This window comes from Molothrus ater, chromosome 1 (assembly GCF_012460135.2).
Source record: "Molothrus ater isolate BHLD 08-10-18 breed brown headed cowbird chromosome 1, BPBGC_Mater_1.1, whole genome shotgun sequence".
Classification (NCBI taxonomy): domain Eukaryota; kingdom Metazoa; phylum Chordata; class Aves; order Passeriformes; family Icteridae; genus Molothrus; species Molothrus ater.
Window position 1 is genome coordinate 144,891,516 of NC_050478.2, and position 25,353 is coordinate 144,916,868.

Below are 25,353 nucleotides of genomic sequence, written 5' to 3' on the forward strand. Positions count from 1 at the left end.
TAGCTACAATTTTGTTCCTTTTCTCTGTGTTGTAAATGGTGAAGCAAACTGAAGTAGCTTCAGCACTGTGGAGCTATTTATCCTTTAATTGTTATTGAATTACATTGTGGGTGACCCATTGACAGTGGTTTAACATTAAGTTTTGAGTTACAATTATTGTATGTGCATTTAACTCTTCTACTTATCTGAAGAGGTTATAAAGATATCATTTCCATTTGAGGCTTTGCAGGTTGGCTGACTGTGGCTGCTCTGCTGCTCTGCAGTGACTGGCCAGTGTTGGGGTTGAGGATTCCTTCATTCTCTTTGCTTGTGAATACCCTGCTGTGATGGGGAGCTTTCCTGTTTTATTCAGCATGGGTGACACCAGGCCCTCAAACCTAATGCAGCTTTTACAGTACTGTCAGAGAGAATGACTATCCTGCTGGTTCATCTTAGACACCCATCTCTTTATTTATTGTCAACAAATCTTTGCACAGGGTGAACTGTCACTTGCTCACACCACAACATTGCTCTGTGCAAGACTGTGGAGCAACAGCAACCAGAGTCTTAAATTCCCCCCAGAACAGCCTGGATGCTAAACCCTGGCTCTGCAGCATGGATCAGGAGAAATCTACACCATGATTAATCATAACAAACAATAAAGCTGTTTACAGACAATTAGCAAGCAACATTGCCTTTGTACAATTAGCATTTTAGCTGTGTTGTTAAACTAGGGGAAAAAGCAAGCAGTTAAGAAATGGACTTGTTAATAATTTTTAATGATTACCTGTGGTGTTAGTAGCATGATTTAGTTAACAGCTCATGAATCCACATAGAACTATTTAGCTTGCATCCTCCAACAGCTCTATTAAAACATATATGTATAATAATGACAGCTACATACCTGGCAGTACCATCCAATTGCTCTTTCCTTTTATAGAAGAGAGGACGCATTACAAGAAAGCAAGGAGAGAAAAATAATATCATAAATTCAGCATATTTTTAAAATATATATTGCTAGTCTACTGCTAATACCTTATACCTCTTTTGTTCTGTGACCATAACTGACAGAAAAAGCAGAATAAAAGCTACATTTTCAATGAGCTATAAAGCTAAAAAAGAAGTGATTTAGATTCCTGAAACCAGTCTGTGCTGCTTAGACTGGCAATCCAGTCTTTGGTTAGAAGTGATCTCCCCTGCCCTCCTTCCCAGGATCTTATTTGCAAAATACCTATTAAATTTCAGATTGCATTTGGATCACAAAAGAACCTACACAAAATGAGCAAGCTTGAAGTCACAGTACTGAGTCCAGACTCCTTATGAATCTGAGAATTACTCTCTGGAAAACCCTGCAGTCAAGAAATCCTGAAGAAATGATTCTGTAATGGAAAATGTGGGAATAGACAGAAAGTGAAAGAGATAAAGAAAATGAAAGAAATATACTGAGCCTTAATTAAACACTTTTGGTGCTAGGGTTTTTTTGTGTTTGTTTGTTTTGTTTTTGTTTGTTTGTTCTTTTTTTGTTGTTGTTGTTGAGGTTTCCTTTTTGAAGCATGTGAAATTGGTTCTAAAAATGTATTGTGACTAAAACAAGGAAAGAGTGAGTGTTTTTAATTTGCCCTTTGTGAAAGCAGGAGTCTGAAACATTTCAAGGGAGTCTTGAGCAACAGCTGGAGCTTCAGTATCAGGGCAGTGAGCACAACTATGCATGGAGACCTCTGAGTTGAACAGTAGTTTAAGGGCACTTCTTTTTCAGAATGAGGCACAACAGCAAGTGCAGGAGGAACATTTAAAGCACTGACTTGGATATGTAATGCCCATTGTTATCAGCTGATAATCTGTAGCTAAAAGTCTTGGCTTTTCATAGGGACATACAGGTTTTTTTAAAAAACATTTTAAAATGTTAAGACCTAATGTGAGAAAGATGCCTGTTGGATAGTTAAGGAGAGTGAGGATCAATCTAATAGCCATAAACATATAAGCATCTATTTTATCTGAATATCTTTATGTATGGAATACTTTCACTGAACTCAGAAGTGGTGAGTGAAATTAAACCACTACCTCAGAAAAGATTCCTCTTCTTCAGAAGAGTTTTCTGGAAAACATCTGTTACCTACAAAAGCCTCGCTGATATATATATATATATATATATATATATATATATATATATATATATATATATATATATATATATATATATAGTCTGTGTTTCCTATCCTGACTGATACTTTACAAAAAATGATGATGGAGAGGTAGACAATGCACTTACCTGAAAAATGGAAATGATACAATTGATTCATAAAACCTCCAGGTAGCAACTAAATCAATCCTGTTTGGGTTAGTAGCATAGTATCTCCAGGCAGCCTAAATTACAGGGGAGAGGAAATAATTACTGTTAGGTGAAGTTATTTCCCAGCTGACTGCAGCCAGACTCTGTCAAAGAACATAACAATGCACCTGAGTCACTATCTGGAAATTAATTACTAATCAGCCATACCAAATAAGTGCCACTATATGGAAAAGCTTTTGACACTGAATTTTGATCTTGGAGGGCTGTTAAAGGAAACAGAACATGGAGGCAACCATTATCAGAACATGACATTACATTAGACTAAAGTGGTTTTATTGTCCTGTCTGGTATGTCTAAAAGAGCTTCAAGCACTGCTGGACTTGTCCAGTAATTCTGGAAGTACTTAAGACAGTTTGCCCCCTAATGTATCATCAGAAGAAATTTTTGCTGAGCAATTTTCTACTTCAGCATTTAGTTCAAATTAAAATTCCCCCAAAAAATTTCCCCAACCTGAAACCCATTAGCTGCATAAGCTACCTGATCAGTGCAGATGCTTTAATTTAAAATTAAGTTCCATCAAATTCTATTCACAATTCATGCCTGCAGCCCCTCTGTTTGCTAAAGCATGTTTTTAATGAGAACAGCCATGAATTTTAATGCCATTCAGCCTATTTCTCCTGAGGACTGGTTCCATCCTGAGCACCAATGCTTCCATTTGTTATCACAGAAACTTTCTCTGTCCCTCTGTGAAAATGCTGTCATTTACTTAACCGCTATCAGGATGTGCTCCACACCTAGTAAGAATAAAGAATTTCAAATTTGTCAGTACACAGACGAGTGATTTTAAGCTTAATATCCTGAATTCATAACAAAGGCCATAACTGATGTCCAAGTCAGGTAAGGGCTCTCTTCCCATTCAATTTCTGGACCATCCAGTGACATAACAGAGGATACTGGGTGTGGTTTAGTTTTTAAACCCCACATATACTATTTATGTCATTTGCTTTGATTGAAATTGTCACTGTCTATTGTGTTACTTCTATTGCTGTTTTCACATCAATAACAACATAACTGTTTGCACAGAAAAGCATTTTCTCAAGGGAACTGAAAAAAAAAATTGTATTTTGTAAAGAATGTGTTTTCAACAGCTTGTTTCCTGTGATTTTGTGGCAGTGATGAAGAAGCCAGTTGGTTTACAGAAGCTAGCAGATGAGATCCTTTCTTTGCAAGACACTGTTCTTCTGAAAGATATTCTGGGAGTTGAGAGATTCCACAAAACTGCAAAGGCCTTTGGATTATCCAGCTCAGTGTGAAAAACTGACAAACAAAAATTCTCACCTCCTGCAATGGGAAGTGAGAATTTGGGCAAGGGAGGTGGCCCTTGCTAACATGATGCAGAGTCTTCATGCACAGCACTTTTTCAAGGCAGAGGAAAGGGCTGCAAACCTGAATGAGCTCAGCTGCTGGCTTTCTTCTTTTCTCAAAATGTTTCTGACGATGCTGCTCCTGGACCTTCAGTGCCAGCCCTGACCCCAAAATGCCCTGAAAGTACAGAGTGATGCAAGATTTTAGACTACTCTTACTCAGAACAAAAGGGATTAATGATGAGAGGATGCAGGTCTGTGGGTGGAGATGGAGATGGCTACATGGAGTCTTTGTGCAGCTCCCATGCCTTTCCTGCTGCTCCACTCACAGGACAGGAGGTTGTCATGATCCTCTCAAGGACCACAGGCCACACCAAACTACTAAAGGTCCTCAAGAGGCTTCTTGAATGTCTACTGCCTTTCCAAGCTGGTGGTGTCCAGCTGCTGTGTTACTTTCCATTTCCACTGAAACTCTGCTTGCATGATACAATGGTTGCGCTAGACCGTGCTTTGGTCTGAGAGTGCAGGACTTGTCATCCTCTGTGAAATTCTTTCCAAGTCTGGATCTAGAGGAAAAATATCCTAAAATCTGGGATTAGGGCAGTTTCTGTTGCTATTCAGCCCATCTGAGTCAGATTTTGTTTCATTCTTATCTGAGGACATTGCAGACAAGGAAATAAAGGGCTGGATAAGATGGGTCAAATTCTAATTATTACAATGGTAGACCCCAAATCCTTTGAAAATATGTTTTGTGGGGGTTATGCTAATACCAGTAAATTACCATGTGCCAGTGTACAGTCCCATGAACTGCCTTGTGATTTCCCAGATTGTTCACTTGCTGGTTTAATTTTGTCCTGTGCTAACTAGCACTGTCAGACAATGCCCACATAGTGATTCGAGGAGTATTGGGGTGACATATTATTCCCAATAGGCTCTGTGCAAAGTTCGGCAGAAACAAGTTCCATTTACTGATACAGACCCCCTCAAGAATCTGGAGGACTTCTTTAAAGGCGATTTGGTTCCAATGGTGATTTTATTAACTTTATCTTCTTTTGGCAAGTGCACAGATCTGGGCTGTGTCTAACAGAGGGGAAGGTACTTACTGCAGGAAGAGCAAAGAAGGACACTCCAATGAGAGAGAAGGTGGCTGCAATCAGCCGTCCCTCCCATGTTTTAGGGGTTTTGTCTCCGTATCCAATTGTGGCGAGTGTGATCTGTGGGCACAAGAACCAGGGTTTAATGTAAGAAAAACAAAGCCAACAGCTCTGTGTAAATGTCACCATGAAAGTTGTGTAACTCACTTAGCCCTGAGGGTGCTCATGCACAGCTTGGTGGAATAGGATCTTGAGGATGGGTCAACCAATTTTATGGTGGCATCATAATCCCAAGGCACTCCATGGAGAATGGCTTTAGTCTCAAAGCAGCTGCCTCTTACAGGTGCATTTGCTGCAAGTGAAGTCCACATAAATCTCCTGCCCACCGTCAGTACAGAGTCAGGAATGGGATTTGCCACTTAACAGCTTGCAGACCTTTAATAACCTGTCAGAAATAGCTCTACCTGAAGTCCTGGTCTTTCTTAAAGCAAAGATATCTTTGTGAAAGCATTCTCCTTTCTGGCACAATTGTTAATTTCCAACTGCAGTACGTTTTCTCACCACTGAGACTCCATCTAAATGTCCTGGATATTAAAGGACATGGAAACATCCAGGTGTTCTAGGCAACACTTGGTACCTTTTGACTAATAATGGGGGAAGGGGAGTATTTTATATTTATGAGTAAACTTCATTGAATAAAAAATATGCTGCTGAATTTAAGTCACAGCATGACATAGACTTCCTTAACTTATCAGTAACAAAGCAACATGAATTCTGGAATGGCAGGAGTATCTGTGATTGAATGAGAGTGGTGCAAACCAGTACTCTTCTCTTAATCAGAAGAGACAAGAACAGATGTATCAAAAATCCCTCTTGTTCAGCATCCTACCACCAATGGCACTCCCTGATCTTTGGGGAATGCATGTAAGACATGAGAATTGTTATGTTAACCTTGCCAGAAATATTTTTTTACTCCCTCCATTTGAACCCAGAGACATCTTCAGTCAGTGGCTCCATAAGAACTAAACCTGCCATGCATGTCTTCCTCAACAGCCCAAATGTTCGGTGCTCTTTGACAGCCCAACAGACCCATCCACCGGGCAGCTCTGGCTCTGCCACTTTCTGAGGAACACAGCTCTCACTGCAGGACACTGCTGGCATGGGAGCTCTGTCTCCCTTTAGTGCAGTTACCCCCAAAGAGATGCTCCTCTAAAAGAGGTTTCCCAGACACCAGGAACACAGATTGATTTCTGAAGGCGGTTTAAGCACCTAAGGGCCATTTTCTGAAAATCAACCTGAAAATCAACAGGGTTGTAGGTTCTCTTGATTGGTTGTAAGGGCACCTTTACTTTGGTAAAGTTCCTGGGTAATGTGCCTTTCACCCAAATAGAGCAGCACTTGCACTGTAATCCCTAAAGCTTGATCTCTTCTTGGATATGAAGTTTTAAAGAAGTCTATAATGTAATTTTGGAGTCACTTACCAGCCCCCACCACAGTGCATCTGCATAGGTTTCAAACTCCTCTTTCATCTCCACCCCATTAGCATCTTTTTCAGGAACATCTTTTTCAACCAGATAAACAAGAAATGAGGATAAGATGAGTGTCAGGAACCCAATGTACCAAGCAGTGATGAGTTCCTGCAAAAGAAACAGATGAACACAGAGGGGCTGAAAAGAGCCTCAATATCCACAGTGGCAGAGTAAATATCAGGAGGAGAGAGAAGCACAGAGGGTTACAGCAGAGCTGTCACTGCTGGCTTTGGTCATATCCATGACCAGCCCAGCTCAGCACTTAGTGGGAAATAATGCAGAGATTTACAAGAATTGGCCCTTACACAGATCTTTCCTTAGGAGCAGCCTGGAGGAATCTGCAGCTGTGGCTCTGCATTAAGCTGGGTTAAGGGCTTAGCTGCACCCATGGCACAGGGGGCTGCAGGGCTCTGACCCTGACCTTGACTCTTTCCTTTCCTTCTGCCCCTGGGCCTGGTCAGTCTTGGCAAACAAACCAACAGCTCTGCCCTTTCCCTACCTCCAGAGAGCCAAGGCTGCAGGATGCATTTCCATCTCTTCAGCCGTAACAAAGCTGATCCCATCACGAATGATATTTTCAAAATTAATTCATTCAATAAGAACAGACCTTGAAAATATTCTGTGTGCAAGCAAACCCCAAACTTTGCTGTTTTAGAGAGAATGACTGGAGTGCCCCACAGAGTTGGGGCATGCAACCACCCAAGTTAAAATCCCAGAATGCCAGCAATATCTGAAACAAGGCAGAAACATTTTTTTTTTTAGGTCTTCAGAGCTAGGTAAAAAAAATCAATATTCCAATTCATTTTTATCATTCATATTAGTCATTCATCCAATTCAATTCACTGTATTGGGAAAGAAAAAAAAAGGCTGTAGCTGAGAACTTTGGAATTGAATATTGAGACAAGAGAAAAACTTTTCTAGCTAATTTCTGGTGTGCAGTCACAGAAGGAAATTAGCAAAATTGTTTTGTCATTGTCTCCAGTAAAGCAAAGGTCTCACAACCCACTCTAATCTCCCCCAGCCAGCTGAGGTCTAAAAGTGCATGGTGGGGAATCAAACAAGTAATATTTGAATGAAATCCCACACCATGAAGCCTTTAACAAATTCTAAACAATGTTTTTGTTACATAGACTTCTTCCATGATCTGTTTCCTGAGAAACATTTTTGACATAAGTGTTTATCTGCCACCTGTCTTGTAGCAAGTTTATATGAGGAAGAAGCAGAAGTTCATAAGAAATGAAGCATGGTGGGCATCCCCATTAGTCTGTGCACAGAAGCAAAGTCTAAATATGCTGTGCCAGCTGGCATTTTAGCTTTCAAAACCCCCTAAGATGTCAGGAATGTCATTCATGGGTAAGAAAAAGCAGTAGGTAGTGGAGTATATGTCGTTTTTCTATATCCTGTGCAGATGAGAAATCTCATCTAGAGGATTTTTAAGCAGATAGTTTTAAACTTGTAATAATGTTTTGTGAAAACCCAAGAACACGAGTAGCTGTCTGGTGCAAGACAGGGTGTGTCTGACTACAGCATCAAGTTAGACAAAGCAAAGATGACTTCAGGAATTTTTGCCTGTCTGGGTTCTCACTATGTACATCTCTGTATTGTATGACCTAAGCTTCCAAAGAGAAATTTTACTGGTAGCTCCCTTGGAAACCACATTTCTGTGCATATTTCTCAGGCTACTCAGCCTCTTTCCATCCCTTCAGAGGCCTGCTCCATCTGTTGATCAGACAGGTCTGAGAAGCCACTACAAACATGTTGCAGCTTCCCAGGCTTTTTTGTCAAGGGTTTCAGCATCCTTCACTATAAAAGGGATGTCCCTGATCCCATTCACAGTAAAGGCAAAATTCTTGTTGTAATGTGTGGGAATGAACATGGTCTCATTTCCCAGCACACTATTGAGCACAGAAAGGTAAAACAAAGGGCAAAATGGTTCAGAGAATGGAAAAGGGAATAAAGCTGAAAGAACAAAGCTGTATTTTGAACTGCTAAACATAACCCCAAGGCACTGCTGTACCTGTGCACCCCCTCTCTTTCCTTTTAATCTTCCTCCCCAAGCCCCATGTGAGCCTGCAAGCTCCTCACTCACTTTGCTGTGTGCACAAATAGCTGATCCTAAAAGTTTCCAGGTGCCGCCGCGCCGGTCCACGCGCAGCATCCGGAGGATCTGAAGGAAGCGGAGGCTTCTGAGAGACGTTGCCAGAACATTGCCCTGGTTCCCAACAGCAACCACTGGCACTGAAGCAATCAGCACAAAGATATCTGCAAGCAAAAAGGACAAAGCCTGCCAACAAAAGTGGCCCCATCACCTGCTTCTTAATCCCATCTGGCTGCACTGCAAATTTCCCTAGGCGAGTTTCAGAGCTGCCTGAAAATGCCTTCTCCTGCCAATTAATCAGACATCTGCAGCTGCCACACCAGTATCAGGAACAGAACCTCCTGGAAAGCCTTGGGATCTATTTACAGATCAATGCACTGGACCTGAGACACTGAACTTGCTTAGGGATGCATGGAAACAGCGTCATAATGCTGACAGAAAATCAGCCTTAACTTCATCTGTACCACTGCAACACCATAGTGAGCAGGTCAGCAGATGAGAAATTCAGGTTTGATGGTACCATTTTATTCTTTTGGCTCAGTTTTCCCACTAAAATCGTGAAGTCAGTACTACTTTTTTTCTTTAAGTGCTCACAGAAGCAATTTGCTGATGACTGAAGAGGTTTGAAATGTGAATAAATTCTTTTTGTTTCCTTTCTTTTCCTTGTTTCACCTTGTCTTTTGATCCTATATACACATACAAGAAGAAAGTGGTACCAAACAGCTTCAATCATTCTCTGGGCACTCAGTCTTTGAATTGTATTTGAATTGAATTTGAATTATTTGAATTGAATAAAAAAAATTCTCTTTCCAGCCAAAAAAGTGGATTTCAGATATATTCACTTCCAATCATTCTCAAAACAAACTTGTACCAGTGGCAAATGAGAGATGATTTTAATAAATCCAGGATATCTTTTGTTTTTTACACAGATATCAATGAAGATTCATACTCAGGAGTGAGATGACACTGTTACTGAGAAGGAATGAGACAGAATCAATCCCACTTGCTCACATCTGCTGCCTTCACAAACCTACTAGAATATAAGAATCTGTACAACAGTAACACCCAAAGGAGCATTACTAAATTGAGGATAGCACAGATACACAAATAAAATTTGTGACAATTTTGTCTACCATTTAGATCCATGAGATAAACAAAAAGAGAGGCTTGTATTCATGCAGCACCATGGTTCCCAGAGTGTGTGCTGTACAAATAAAGAAAAAAAACAGTGCTTGGCCTGAAGAGAGTTGAAACAAGTGAGGGTATCCTAAAATCAGTGAATGAATGGGGATGACCAGTGTTCAGGGCAGAGTGAGCTCCTAAATGTTGGCTGGTTGGTTTATGGATGAAACAAGTAGTTGCAGGAGGGTATTCAAACATGAATAATGAGTAATTGTGTGGATAATTATAGGCAGTGCCTTCCAAGCCTGAAAGACAACATGGGTGAAATCACAAAAATACTTGTTTGCAAATACAGACCAACAATACAATTTTAAAACAAAATGCAAATATGAAAGGGAGCTGGGGAAGATGGTATAGGGTTGGATTTGAAACTGAAGGCAGAGAGAGTCTTTCTGAGGATGAGCTTAAGAAAAGTGAAATGGGGCTCAGGACAAGGAAAATGTATTTGAAGAGTAGAAGGATTCTTTTTTTATTCTCACTGACTAGGTAGCCAAGTCTCTCTGAATTACAAGTTATTGCTGGCTACTTCAAATAATTACTCCAAGCAGGACATGGATCCTGGCATAAAGGAAAGATCTGATTTCAGTGCTCTTTGCACTGCCAATCACCAGTTTTTTTATATCCCCCAAACTGCCTTAAAAGGAAAAGGGACATTAATGAGGCAAACAGTAGTAGAGAGCATGTGCCTACCCAGCATGCACAAAGGCTTCCTGGCAAATTTGAGTCTCCCCCTCCATCCTTTGTAGCGACAGCAACAGCCAGCAGCCCAGATTCTTAAGGCAAACTCTGCTCCAAAGATGAAAATGGCAAAAGTTTCCTGTATCAAGACACAAACAACATTGTTAGTCTCACAATAATTTTGCAGTAATTCTGGACACAAGGATACAGTTGAAGGAAACAGATGAGGTGCAAGTGTTAGGATATGTGTAAGAGAGAGGAAAAAAGTGGAGGAGAATCAAGATTGATGACAGGGCAAGGCAAAGAGGGGACATAGTTTTCCAGCCTGCTAAGTACCATGCAGGAAGGATTTGCCCCTGCTGGTGGGTAAAAGTGAAATGCTTACCCTGTCTTAATGGAAGGACAATTACTTCACAGAAAGACCTCCTGCTCTACACAAAATGAGGAGATGTATGTGAGGGGTGACTGCAGAGTCCCCAGGGCACTCTGTGCCCACCCCCAGGGTCAGCCACCAGCAGCTCGTTCATGCAGCCATAAATGTCCAGACAGGGCAGGACGCAGGACACTCATATGGTCATAAGTTTAAAGCAGTGATAAATACATACATAAGAAAAATTTAAGGCATATATTGTTCCCTTAAATTTCTGGTGGATGAAAAGAATGGGATTGTCCACCTTGCTCCAGATCCTTTCTAAGCATGGGGAGGGAATGGGGAGCAAAGAGCTTCTCTGAGGTGCTCAGCAGGGTGGGGTGCCAAGGGCAGCCTGGGGCACATGGTTACTTTTCCTCTCTGTGAATTGCTGGCAAGAGCGAAAAGGGGACTTTTCCCCATGCTCGTTGCCCATAGCTTCTAAAAGCTGCTGAGAGCCACATAAAAACAAGCACAGGAGAAGGAAAGATAACCTCAGGCTTTTTCAAATGTGAAAGATGGGCCTAAGCAGGGTAACAGAGACCAAAAGCAAGTTTCCCATTCCCTGAGGGATGAAGGTCTTTTCAAACAGGCACTTTTTGAGAAAGAACATGCAAGGGGAATTCACCTTTCATTCTTTTTGGTATTTAGCTCTTGGTTGAATCTATATGTCTCTGGAGGTACAAGGGGAAATGGAAATTGAGATCCTGGAACTAATTTTGGTGTGCAGTTTCTCTGGGGATACTTTAAACAAGGCCAGGTTAAGCAAGACACTGTGTCCTGTATTTTATGATAGCTATGTGAGCAAAGGAAGTTCATTTTTAGGGTCATTTTCATAAAATGTTGAATTTGCAATTTTATATTTAGGGAGGTTTTTTTCTATTTTTTAATTCTTCTGCTAAATGGGAAGCCTTGCTGAAATAAAGTCTTGAGCATGAATTTCAGCATTTATAGAACAAGCAGTCTGGAATGTATTTGCTGTGAATACATTTTCTCTCAAAGGCACTGCCTGCAGCAATTTCAGTTATGCTGCTATTGGACAAAAGCATGAGTCCAACTCTGATGACCTCCCTGGAAAGAAATACTAGGATTAACAGAATACTATAGAATGAATCAAAACTGTTGAAAGATTCCTCCAAAAAATATTTTTAAAGTGTGCTTAGGTCTGGCATGGTCAATAGGAAATTTCCTGATAATCTGATGAAAGGACTGTTAGACAAATGCTGAAAAGCCACAATTTAAAAGCCTCAGGCTAGGGTCTTTGCTCTCATTTTATTTTTGCTCAGGAACCTCACTTACTTTTTACTCAGTTGGTGTTGACAATGGACTGGGAACTCTCCAATATGTAAGTGCACAGTCACTGCTCCAGGAGCAGGAGCAGAAGCCTCACTGCATGCACAGTTGGGAGCAAGTTTCCATCCCTGCTGATGGGGCTGATTTCAATTCCAGGACATTACCAGGCTGATGCAGCATCCACAGTTTACTTACCAGCAAGAGGAGCCAGTCTCCAGAAACTGTTTCATACTCCTTGAATGTTGTCAGGACTGCTAAGATCAAACACCCCAAGACAATCAGAAACCTGAAATGAAACAAAAAGCACAGCATTTTTAACCCTCTCTGTATTTGCACTGCAGATATTGCCTATAAAATCATGAGTAGAGACCTCCATGGGATGGCTACTCCCTGTTGGCGAGAATGAGGTGGGTTCTGATGAAGATCAGAAGTTTTCAACCAGGTTGGAGGAGGGGGAACTGGCAGTCATGGCAAGATCACAGTCAGAATGTTCCTGGGACAGACATGCTTTAATCAACCCACATTCTTCAAGAATGAGATGGGTGATAGTGCATTTTGGGAAGGGATTGCATGATATGGCAGAGGATTGTGTTGCTCAGGAGGCCTATTCCAAGCTGTGTGCTGCCCAGAATGGCACTGCAGTGACTGCCAATGGATCTCCCTGGCACATCCTGAGGCCTGGGAAAGAGCAAATGCTTCACTACAAGGCAGCACTGGGACAAACCCTCCCTTGAAAACTGCATTTCTTTTTCTTTTTTTCTTCTCTTTTTGCACTCATTTCTATGCAGATGAAAAGACAAAAAGGTTTGAAAGAGTAACAAGAGAGGATAAATTTCTGTTCTCCAGTAAACAAAGTATATGATAAATCATTGCCCCTGTGTTATTTTCTGCCTGTGAGGCTCCAGAACACAGAGATTTGACTAAAAATTTAACTCCCACTGCTGGCAAATCCAATTCAGTCTAATTGATCTGCTTTGCAAAATTATTCCCAGGTTCAAGCTATTCAAAATCTTTTATAGAAGTGATTACTGTGAAGCAAAGGGGCAAACTCATATTCTGGTACTTCATGTACCCAAATCATGGGCATTTTAATGTGTTTCCAAAACTTGATCCACAGGAACAGAGGGGCAGGTGGCCATGGAAATATTTTGAGTTTAATGAATAAATTAGAAAGATATCTTTGTAATAGCTCTGGATACCCTGCTTTCATAGCTAGGGTACATCAAAGAAATGATAGGCATTAGGTACTGAAATCACCCAGGGAAAAAAAGCTTGTGAAGAATCAAGCTGTGTTTATGTGTACTACCTGCTTTGAATTTCAATCTGGTTCCTGTAGTGTGATTTCATCTCTTGCTGAGAAAAACTCCACTTTGTTTCACTGGGTGAAATGAGCAGAGACAGAGCCTGCAGAGGAGGCAGTGACAAGGGACTCAGCTCAGCTCAGCAACATGAAAACCTTGGGTTTTCATTTCCTTAATGTCTGAGAAAACCTAGGGCTAAAGAGGGGTATTCTGAGAATGCAAATTATTTGCAGCTGGAGTGAAAGGACAGAGGTGAGCTCCAGATAGCTCCTGATGGTTTTTGGGGGAATTTCCTCCAAGCAGAGTCCACTAGCACCCTACATGCAAGGAAAAGACAACAGTGAAACACTTAATAGCAAACCCTGAAGGACTATTCTGTGGCTTCTCTGAAATTCACTGTACTTATGCCAGGAAAATTTCAGATCAGCCATTTTGAGCAAGGTTAGAGCAGAAGTAAATGTGTTTGCTCATGCTAAATAATTTTGGATTTCTTTAGTGAGTTTCACCTTTTCCCGCTCCCCAGCCCTGCTCTAGAGCATGGGTTATGTAGTTGGTAGGAAACAGATCAAAATATGTCTTTTGCATCTACCTATAACCACACTACTGCTTCTCAAGACATTTGGCAGTTCACTTAGCAATTTTGTGGCACTCCTGCCATGCCCTTGAGTTTGTCACACCTTATCCTCTGTCCCCTCCATGCAGTTATAAAGCCAGTGGCTCCCTGGCTTCCCAAGACCCATGGTCCAGCTGTCCAGAACCTCCAAGAGCAAACAGGTGAAAACTAAACAAAGGCAACATGGTCTCTTTGATTAACTATAAGCCACCTATGCTCTGCCACACTTCAGCCTTGGAGTGGTACCATCACCCACACCCCATTAAAAGCCTTGAGCAGCTGCTGCTTGGTACTTTCCACTACAGCCACTTCTTTATACCATGTGAAAATTCAGCCACCCATCAGCTCAAAAGCATCATTTTAATGATTTAATGAAAGTTGAAACCCACTGAAAGCAGTCCAAGGAAATTACATCATCAAATTACATCATAGGTACTTAAACTAAAGGCATGAAAATACGATGTCATTTAAAAAAACACCACTGTCATTTAAAGATGATGTACAGATTTTTGTCCAAAAGGAAGACAGAAGATAAATTAGTAGTGAAATCATCTTTTTTGCCTAAAAATGCCTGCGGTTTTACCACTAGAGGGTACCGGTGCTCCACAGAGTGAGGGGTTGCAGCTCCCTCCTTTTGAAACAGGCTCAAAGCAGTTCGAAGATGCGCAGGTGGTCGCAGCCACGTATTTGCTACAAGGAAAGGGGTCTTACAGTGATGAAAGAGTTTGGACAATAAAAATCCCAGATGTTGACACCAAGGGACAGCTGCTCAGTGCTGTTAACTGTGCTCCTTGTTCAGTTCCTTGTGTGGTACCAAGCACGCTGCAAGCCCCAGCTCCATGTGAGAGCCCACCCGTGAGGACAAGAGGCCATGCAGGACAAAACACCCTCTAAAAGTAGGGTGAGAGGGTCATACTGAAGATAATAAGTCGTTGTGAGTAATCTTGAGGGCAAATCTGAGAAGAGATGGTGGCCTGAACCCCCCCCCCTCCCCCCACTGCAGGAAGGGCACGAAGCCCCTCAGAGGTGCCATTGCTGAGGGGGAGCTGCAGGCCCCAAACCCACGGAGCCCTCAGAGCCTCACCCCAGGCTCCTTCTCGGGGTATGAGGGGATGAAAAGCCCATGTTAGTGCCCATAACCCATCTTGGAAGGGTCTGCTTTCCTCCTGCTGCACCACAGCTGAAGGGTAAACACCAACTGCAAACACCCACAAGTTAATCAGCTCACATCTCAGCAGTCCTCCTCAGCCTCTGCAATAATTATCACTGCAGCTCAGAGCATGCCATCAACTTTAATCTGCACTGATGCTGTGCAGTTCAGCCTCTTCTGGTCTGGATCCTGATGGTTTTGAAGCCTGCAAGTCTTCCTGTGTCCTCTTTCTGTGGAAGATGTCACTCAGATTCCACCCTTCTTACATCAGTCCCCCTTGCTCAGCAAAATAAGAAGGCTCCTCTTGCCCTTGCTGCTACTGCCCCTGTTTTGGGCAGACCTATGCCCATGTGGTGGCCGTGCAAACATAAAGAGAATTGGCAACAGGGCAGTGCCTGAGTCTGCACTGCCTAATTTCATTTTGTAGAGGCAGCAGTGTGGGCTGAGCGGTTGAGTCTGGCTCTAAAATTGTAACAGGAAAATCACAGGGTAAGAAACTGCTGAAATCACAGAGGATGAGCAGGAGGAAGACTGCCACTGACCTGGGGAATCAAGACACAGAAGGGGAGAAAATCTGAAATTTACTCACAGTTATAATGATTCAAGGGACAGAGAGCACTAAGGGTTGGAAGAAAGAAACAGGGTGAAAATCAAGGTTTAAAATGAAAACTCAGTCCTATTAAGTCAAAGCTTCCTATGAAACTGTGTTTCAGCAGGTGGCAGTCCAGACTTCAAGAATGTATATCACCTATGCCAAATGAGGATCTGAATGTGTTCTTCAGCTTTTAGAACCATCATTGCCATTATTTTACATAATTTTTCACAGCATATTACATGGTTCCTATTTGCAGCATTATGCCTTAAAAATCTGATTAGTTTGTTGTATGCATAATTTCCAGACCACCAAATGGCAGTGCTTGCTTGTTACTGTCACAAATCACATATTATTCAGGTCAATATATTTTCTTAGTTTTAGAAATTACATATTTAATACTCATGTTTTCTAGCTGCACTATTTTTTTGTGTTAAAAAGAGTATTCAAAAAAAAAATTCTTTCCCAGAAAGAAGAAGTAATTTACGACTATGCATGATCATGAATCTAATGTTTCTTCTATGAACATCACAGACTGTTTTGTTTGGTAAATTTTTACTTATTTTGCTATTCCCCATTCTTTGAGTTTTTCATCTATATCTGTTTTCATTTGAAGCCAATAGAACACAGATATAGCTGAGAACATTTATGTGTTTTATATATACATCTGCTCATCACATTTCTGTTCACCATCCCTTCCTTCAAAACTGTAGAAGCAGATCCTGTAGGAATTTGCCTGTAATCTATTCCAAAACAGCTTTCCTATGAAGTTGTTTTGAGCACAGCATCTGCCATAGGCAGGGCAAACTACATTTGCATTGGGTATCATTTTGACAAATTTTTATGCTGTGGGACAAAATGTTAAGCCTCAGTGAGGTTTAGTTAATAGAGAGGAATGTGTGCTTCTAGTGTACAGCTCAGGTTGATTTAAACCAAATAGCTCAAGCTGGTCAGGAGCACCTGGAGAGGATATTTCTTCTCTTTAACTGTAAGGACAGACTGGTGATGAGCTCCTATGGAGAGGCTTACTGTGCAAATCAGCTGAATGCCACCCCTTATGTTTACCCCTGGTTTGGATATAATTATAAACACCACCTCGTCATAAAGTTTGTGTATTTTTGCTACTGAAATTAACCAGCCAGCCACAGCATTTCTGGTTTGTCTGAAATCCCTTGCTGTAAATTTAGGCATCACATCTACATGTGGCCAGGAATCCTGGTTACAAAATTATAACCCAGGCTTTGGGTAAGAAAGCCTCCAGCCTCTAACTGAACTGTTACTAGTAAGAAATTACCTCAGTCCAACAGTGCACAGATTTCTTTTTGCTCTCTCATCTTCAATACCACTTCTTGCAAGACATTGGGACTCTTCTGTCTCCAAATATTCTTATGAATCTTGGATTTTTCGGCTTTGCTTCATTTGGTATTTTATTTTCTTCCCTTAAAGCTTATGCTCTGGTTTCATTATGCTCTGCCACCTGGTAAATGCTAATGGAATTCTCTAAGACTGTGATATGTAAAGAAAATCTGACAGTGTTCTGCTAAATTTTTGGTTTAGGGTATCCAAAGCAATATGGTTCTAAACCATGATTCCCACACAGTTTCCCAAATTTCATATTGGAAAAACCTTATTTTCTTCAGCTATTGGCTTTTACCCATAAGGATTAAAATTGCATCTTTTCTCACATTCCTTTCAGTTGCTCTATATTCCTACCCACCATCTTTTTCTCTTCTTCAGAACTTCATTTTTCACAGAACATCTGCAGTATCTTGCACTGATCGCTTTATGGTTGCTAATGAGAAACTTGAGTCAGGGTTTTTAACACTAAAAAAAATTACATTATCAAATATTTGAGAATAGCTCTTCAGAGAGAAGGGAATGCATGCCTGATTTCCACAGACTCTGGAATACTCAGAGTTTAATATTTAGATTCTTGAATCTCTGCAATTCCAAGCAATAGGCCAGAGATCAGTACTTAGATAAGGGTGACAGGAAAAATCCAAACATTTTGTGAGCCTACAAAAGGGCCAGGGATGCCTGGAAAAGCACTGAGAAACTTAGTGGAGGTCCTGGAAGAGAAGAGAAGAGAAAAAGCAACAAGTCCTGTGGAAGGGATGTTCTAAGGTTTCCCTTTCCTTGCATCCACAGATTTCCCTGAGTGTGCACCCACAGCTCCATGCAGAAATCCCTGTCTCAGTGCCATTGTCCAGCAAGGACAGGGCAGAAATGCCATGCTCAGTAAGCTGTATTGCACTCTTGCTCTGCTATGATAGCAGAGGCAGAAAAAAGTCCTTCATATGATGCTGAGGGAAACTCTAGAATGTAAGGAAAGATCCCCAAAAGAGCCCTGGTCTAACTGGCATACAAGCTGACCTGGCAGGTGCTGAGGTGGTAGCCCAGAATGACACCTGTCCATTGGTGACAGAGGTGACAGACATTGTCCCTGGCACAGCAGGAAGCTGAGGCAGAAAAGCCCAAACCCTTACTCATGCCAGGTTTTTGATGGCCTTGAGCTCTCTTTGGCAGGAATGCCTCTGAATGGGCTTCACTGCTGTGTCCATGAGTCTGGAAATCTTTTAAAATCAAGACCTGGGAGGGGAAAGCTGTGCTTCACAGCAGGGCATTTAGGGTATGAAAGAACAGCTTTTATATCAAATGATTCCTCTTTCCTCTCCTCCATGTACTAGCCAAACCAGGTTAAATTTCCTTTGTCTTGCTTTTTTTCAGGCCCAGTCCTAAAAATCTTTTTCTTCTGAGTCCTGTTGACCACCACTGCCATCTTTCCCAGGGTCTGGCATGCTGGTACATTTTGGGTCAGCAGCGTCAGATAGCACAGATACCATCAATCTGCATTTTCTGTCAGAAGAAATGTCAGAATGTCTGACACATTTCCCAGGTTTGCTGGTATGAGCCTGCAAAACAGCCCAGAGCACTACATTTCCCTGCCTGTTTTTCCTCAGCATAGAAGACAAGAATCATATACCAAGATCCTATTTCCCTCCTGGGAAAAGTGTCAAAAGTGCTCCAAAATTCCTGGCATGTGTAAGTTACTGGGAGAGACCAAGGCATCTTGTCACATGAGTGGGGGACAGATGGCAGAAGCAAAGGAGAGGCAATGACAGCATTAGCTACCAAGGGGTTGCATGTCTCCTATCCCCTGCAGCTTGAATAAGGATCCAAAAGCTTCTGACTTGCAACTAAATACCCTGAATTGCTTCATTAGTGGTTTTAAATTCTATTTTTATATCAAGTCAAGGATATCAGACTGAACAACTGTTTGGGACTTTTATCTGCCATGCCCAGAATGCCTATCCATGGGCTTATCTCTGGCTGGCAGCAAAGCTGCTAATTGAGTTGAGACACACAGACTAGGAACACGGTGATCCATCAGTGCAGCAGAGCAAGGAGAGCACAGAGCCAAACCACATCACCCAGCAGCCCCAGCTGCAAAAACCACAAGTCAAATGAGTTCTGACAGGGCATTCTCCAAAAGATATTAAAAAATTGGTGTGGAGCCATTTGAAGGTAAACCTTAAGATTCCTACATTGGTTTTTGCTAAATTTTGCAAAATAAAAGTGCTGGACCTTTGAAGGCCAACCTGTAATTGAGTAGTTAAGTGCCCAGACTACTGCTAACTCTGTAAAGAAGTGAATTTAGATGACAGAAAGAGCCTAAGGTTAGGCAAGCAATCATCTATATCAATGCTTAAACATCTGGAGAAAAATTTCTAGGAAGGTACCTTTCCAAATGTCACCCAAAACTGCTGTGTCCAGAGGGACAAAAGATCTAGGAGTCTACTTCCAAACATGACAAAATCTCAGGGGTACACAAGATTTAGGATGTCTCACAGGGACATACACTGATCTCCCCCACAAACCCTTCCTTGTTTCTTTAGAAAGGAGAAGAATGATTTATACCCTCTGAATAAAGTTTTAGAAATCACAAAAAAATGCAAATGAGAGTAACTCCTGAACACACAGTTGTGACTTCTGCCTTGATTGAATAGAGTGTTGTGATATTTTCTACTGTCCCATTTAAAATCAATAAGATCAAAAGACTGTAGCAGACAGAGAAAACAAACAGAAAAACCCAAAGAGCCCACCCACCCTTTCTTCCACCTGACCAAAGTGCCTTTTCTTGCAGGTACACACATCAAATATATTAGGTCCTCCAAAGCTGGCACAGCTGAAAGTGAACTTCTAATAAGAAAGCAGCAGTGTCCAGAAAAAGCCTCTGTAGTCTCCAATACAGAGTTACTAGGTAGGAAATTGATAATAATAATAATTTGGTGGTCAAACAGATTCTTACAATGAACTGAAAGAGAATCTTTGCTCTTTATGCAAGACTTCAACCCATTTGGGATATTGATAGTTGGGTATTTTTATATTTTTGACCATACATTGCAAACCCCATACTTTAAAAAATGCCAATTATTCCGACCCAATGTAGCACTTCAGCCAAGTGGGACTGCCAATTGAAAAAAAAAAACAACATTTCAGCTGGGACTGTATCTTTGCCTGTACCTTCTCAACCTCATGACACAGTCACCCTTATGTGAGAACATGAACACTTTCTGCAAGGATCTCAGCTCTCACCTGGAGTGGGACATTCAGAAGAAAAGCTGCATGGTGCCATTCCCAGTAGACTTTTTAGCCTGGACAAAGATTTGCATCTGTGTAAGGAAGAGGTGTGACTGCACATGACCTGCACCCAACAACAACTCTGCCAGTGCACTCCAGGTCCAGGTACAGCTCAGTGGGTTTTCCATTATGGGCAATGAAGTGTCCTGATAATGCAGCTCCTGTGGAGCCAGACATATGGCTCAGTTCTCTCGGATTAGGTAGGATCTCTGGATTTTCTGACATTTACTCCACAGTGAGCTCTATCATTTTGCACCTGAGGTGGTCACAGTTGTGCTTGTGACACAGGGCACTTGACTCAGGGCTTTTTCAGCTAAAATCATGAAGTAATGCAGCTAGAATGGAAGATAGATCTTTTCTCCATAGTGTTTAATCACTGCCTGACCTGGAGAAAATCAGACAAAGGTCTCAGATCTTTACTTTGAACCATCCAGTTGCTGGGTTTTTTAAATCCAGGAAGATTTTATGAATTTTTTCTATAAGTGAAGAGTTCAGAGTCATTACTGCAACTTAGGTTATTTGACAACCTAAAGGCACATCAGCTTTTCTTAACAATCCAGTCTGTAGACTATGACCCATTCACACATCCAGTGGTGCTGCAAAGCAAACTCACATCAATCAGTCAGGGAAGGATTTCTTACTGTTCAGAATGCAAAGAGGATGAGCTGCCCTCACTTTATCCACAGGGAGAGAAGAAGAGAAGAATAAAGGATCTGTGCTGAAAGATGCAAAGGCTAAACTTCATGTCATGATGAAAAGATGCAGTGGAGGCATATGCTGTGGATAAAAAGATGCAGTGGTGGCATAGAGGAATGCTTTTTCTTGGAATACACAAATTAACACAGGCAAAACTGTGTTAATAGACCAAATTTCACTGGAAATTAAACCAGATTTTTAATCCAGTTTGATTTATGCTGTTCCTATAAACCTTTTCTTACACCAGACTCTTCACCTTTGCTTTGTGCTCCAGAGCAGGTTGTAGTTTGGCATTCTTGATCAGTCAGATGACAAGGATTCACAGCTCTAGCTCATTTCCAGAACAATACCCCAGAAAACAGCATTATCTGGAAGCCAGGGGAAGGCAACTGAATGCAGAATATTCTTAATGTTCTAGTCTCTTCCTGTAACAGAACAGGGAATGTCTCAGAAGCTCTAGATTATCTCATATAAAATAGCCTTTTTAAAGCAAATTAGCATTTTTAAGCAAGTGTAGGACCCTTGTCTCATTCTGATCCCAAGGGATGGGCTTCTCTCCGGTAATGATGGACACCACAGTGCAACTCCACTCTCATGCTGCTCCTCCATGGGGAAACAGATGTTCCTCCCCTAGGTTCTGTTGGATACTTCCAGCTCTGTATGGAGTCTCACAGTGCACTTGGTACACATCACTCAAGCCCCAGATTTTTTGTGTTTTTGAAGGAGATGGCTCCATTATACTGACCAAGAGTAGTGTCAGAGTCCTGACCCTGAGCACAGTGTCACATGGATGAAAATCCCTTTGGGATGGGAACCTGAGCAAGGAAGTCACACCTTCCCCAGATGGCAAGATGTTTGATGTCAGGCTCTTTCTCTCAGTGCAGAAATAAAACCACTCCCTGTAACTCAGCCTCACACCAATCAAACCACTGCCACAGGTCTTCTGTCTTTTAATACCTGCCTTTTAAAATATATTTGAGGGCTTCTCTTCTCTGATACTTCTATAAGAACACTGGGAATTTTTTTTAACATCTATTTGTTGGGAAAATAAAAGAGGGACAAGAAGTGGCTTTTGACCCTAAAATGTTGGCTGCTGCCTTGATGGTTTAACACATGACAAGATATGTGGTCTGGACAGAAATGTGAAGGGGATGATCAGTTGTTTAAAGGCAAATCCCTTTATAATAGTGGTTTTTTTCAACATCTTGCATTTAAACTGATGAGAATATGTCAATAACTTTTAAGTGTTTCAGTAAAGGTGCTTACAGAGGTTGTGTTTATGTGGAATTTCTGTAAGATCTGCATCTCAGGAAAGGGCATGGTGCTGATGAAGCGTGGAGGCCAACACAGCAACAGCTGAAGTGTGAGGAGCAGATGAGTTATTTGTGCTCCTTTCCCATCTCCAGTTCACATTCATTAGCAAATGATGAGTTGTGTTAGCATGGCAAATGAATCACAGCCTCACTGGAGGTGAACTTTGAATAAGCTCTTTGGAGGTCATTGTACCATCAGGACTTTGACTGACACGTTGGAACGGTGTCATTAGCACACAGGATTTGTACCTATGTAAATCTGCTGATGTTTTAGAGTATTTCTGCTGGTTTGCATTACCATAAACAATTAATCTGCATTCAAAATTCAGAAGGATCATCTGTAAGCATGTAATATTTCATTTGATGCCAGAAGTTGAAGTCTTTGGAGGAGGTTATCAGTCTTTTCCAGACCTGTCCAATTTTTATTCCTGAAATGTTTCACCAGCATCTGCAACAATGCTTCCCTACACAATGTATGATGGCCCTTTTGCTCAACTGACTTGTTAATGTCTCAGATTGCATTGTCCCTGTTTAACCTGACAGATTCAAACAATGACAATTCTATCAAACCCTCAGGGAAAAATGGCAATATGGAAGGAGAGATTTTTGTTTTTATTTGAAGAAAGAAATCTAATGAGTTGAATAAGTTGAAAACGGCAGTGATTTCAGCATATGCAAAGTACATTTAGAAAAATAGAAAAAATGCAGTAATGAGAAGTCCTGCATGCAGAATACAATCTAGAAAACAGTTAAGCCTGTGCTAAGAAACTCTGTTAGGACTACCATGTTTGTGTCCTCAAAACCCGTGAATCTTTGTGTGTCTCCTGTGTGGAACAACTGGGTTTACAGAAGGGAAGTTGTCTGTGACAGAGGAATACTGGGCACAGTGAGACTCAGTCTTGACATAACTTTCCTGTTCTTGACATCCATGGGAACAGGAATTCCTATTCTTAATTCAAGCTTTGCCACATTCTTCTGCTGTGGTATCAGTGCAGAGAGTGACTGGAATTTCAGCATAATAATGAATCAATAAGGGTGGAGAGCTAAATCCATTTTCAGGTATAGCATGACTGATCTGACCATCCAGAGAGCCAGTAAAGCTCACTCAGTGAGCTGAACAACCCTTTGAACTCCACAGGCAGTACCAGCTACATTAGTGGGACAGCAGACACTTAAATCATCTCTACAAACACAGATATTTGGGTGCTTGAATTGAATATCCAAATCATGCCTTGAATCTCATCTCTTGCAGGTGAACAGAAGCAGAAAGCCTGGAACAGCAAGTAACAATACTGGTGCTCTGCTCCCAGCTTGCAGTGCCAGTTCTGAATACTGGGATGCTGGGGAAGGTTTGCATCAGCCATGTAGAGCTTTTCCCTATATCTGTAAAATTAAGACTGCTGCAGAGGGACAAATTTCAGGCCTAGGCTTTTATTGACCTCTCAGACAAACATGGTGGTTGACACAGGTATCTAAAAGGTATCTAAAAGTCAGGGGTTTTCTCCCTTTATGTCCCACCAGGACATGTCCAGGGATAGGGAGCTACACTTGCCATGTGGCTACAGAGAAAATTAGTAGGTGAGCATGAGGCTGTAACTGTTTCCTGGGTGAAAAACCTATTGACTCAGACAATCCCTCCAGTACCTCAATTCTGTGATTAAACAGGGATCTTGGCCTTGGCTATCTACAGCACTGGCTACACATTTCTATTTGCTATAAAGTGACTTGAAGTTGTTGTCAACATTGATTAATTATTTATCTCATAGGCTGTAACTGTTTCAGGGGTGTTTTCTGAGTAATCTTGATCAGGATGCTCATGACTAATTGTACATTGATTGTTCTATTGCTTATCAGCAGCAGTAGTCCCAAAAAGGTTCAGGATTCTGGTCTATGTTTCGAAGTAATCCATATTCTTTTTAGACAGGAAATTAAGGAGCCAGTCCCAGGCAGTTCTGGGGAGCCAAAATTAATAATGAGTTGTTCTTAGAAATACCTCCTTGTACCATTTTCACCTTCAAGTGTAGATGAATTCTATTGTTTTTTCACAGACAAGACAACTATAAAAGTAAGAATTTCCAAAGAAAGAAAGCTTAGCTTCTCCTGTGAACAAGAGTTATAGCTAGGAAAAAAAAAAACAACCCAAGTACTGTAATGCCAGTAGAATTATAAGACCTGATAACTACAAGTTTTCAAGTCATTTGAATTCTGGGGATGCTGTGGTAAGTCTAATGATAAAGCTAATTACTCACAAGAACAAAATTCAAAAGATTTTCATGGTGAATGCTTCCCATTAAATTACTGACACTATTTTGGTCACTGTGGCATTTAAAAAAAAGCACATGGTTGTACTCAGCTGGCTTGTAAAGTTATTAGATACATCTCAAGGTGCCTGCTTTAGGTGTACACCAGACAGATGTAATGTGGCTGTGGATGCTGTTCATCTAACACAAGTGATTCAACATTCCCACAATAGAAAGCACATAATTAAGGTCTGCACACACCATTACTGGAGTTATGGGGCAGGCTAAGAAATATTTCACCCTCCAGACTCTTGAGGGAACTTGTGCTCCTTCTTCCAGCAAGGATCATTGTGTTCTTTCCTTCACAGGACAGAAGAATACAAAAGTGTAGGAAATATTTCAAACACAAATATTGTTTTGCCAGGAATTTTCAGTCACTGTCTTTATGCAAGAAATGTCACACTGTGCACAAACACAAGAGCAGCTTTTCCCCTGAGCCTGCACAGTAGAAATTAATATTGCAGTTGTTATTTTGTGCATTGTGTTGCATCTTTCAACCTTGCTCCACTGCTTAAACTCACGCCAGTTTTAGTCTTTCTGTGGAAGTTCTGTATGTTGGAGGATGCAGTCATATAGAAATGTTTTCTCACCTCCTGGAAGTAATTCTGGTTTTTCCTGTTTTATTTATTTATTTATTTATTTTAATCTGTTTATTAATTTCCAGAACAGGTTTTTTATTAGTGCCCTAATTTACAGAGCAGGGAATAAATGGCACATGTCTGTCTCTTCATCCTTTATTACAGCATTAACCTTTCCATTATCTGCTCAAAAGCAGGGTTTAAATTGCAACCATTAGATCCAGCAATGACTTCATCAGCTAATTGAGCAGCA

General features: G+C 41.2%; 1 protein-coding gene across 2 annotated transcripts in view; it reads right to left on the bottom strand.

Annotated features, from left to right (window-relative positions):
• Nucleotides 1-25,353, bottom strand: part of KCNQ3 (potassium voltage-gated channel subfamily Q member 3) — a 190,391-nt gene that overhangs the window by 24,613 nt on the left and 140,425 nt on the right. For both annotated transcript variants that reach the window (XM_036398217.1, XM_036398208.1), the window contains exons 2-9: nucleotides 12,112-12,202; nucleotides 10,227-10,353; nucleotides 8,346-8,518; nucleotides 6,209-6,364; nucleotides 4,737-4,847; nucleotides 3,716-3,811; nucleotides 2,249-2,343; nucleotides 884-910 (exon numbers count right to left, since the gene is read on the bottom strand). In XM_036398217.1, coding sequence (XP_036254110.1) covers nucleotides 884-910; nucleotides 2,249-2,343; nucleotides 3,716-3,811; nucleotides 4,737-4,847; nucleotides 6,209-6,364; nucleotides 8,346-8,518; nucleotides 10,227-10,353; nucleotides 12,112-12,202 — 876 coding nt within the window. The remainder of the gene's footprint in view (nucleotides 1-883; nucleotides 911-2,248; nucleotides 2,344-3,715; nucleotides 3,812-4,736; nucleotides 4,848-6,208; nucleotides 6,365-8,345; nucleotides 8,519-10,226; nucleotides 10,354-12,111; nucleotides 12,203-25,353) is intronic.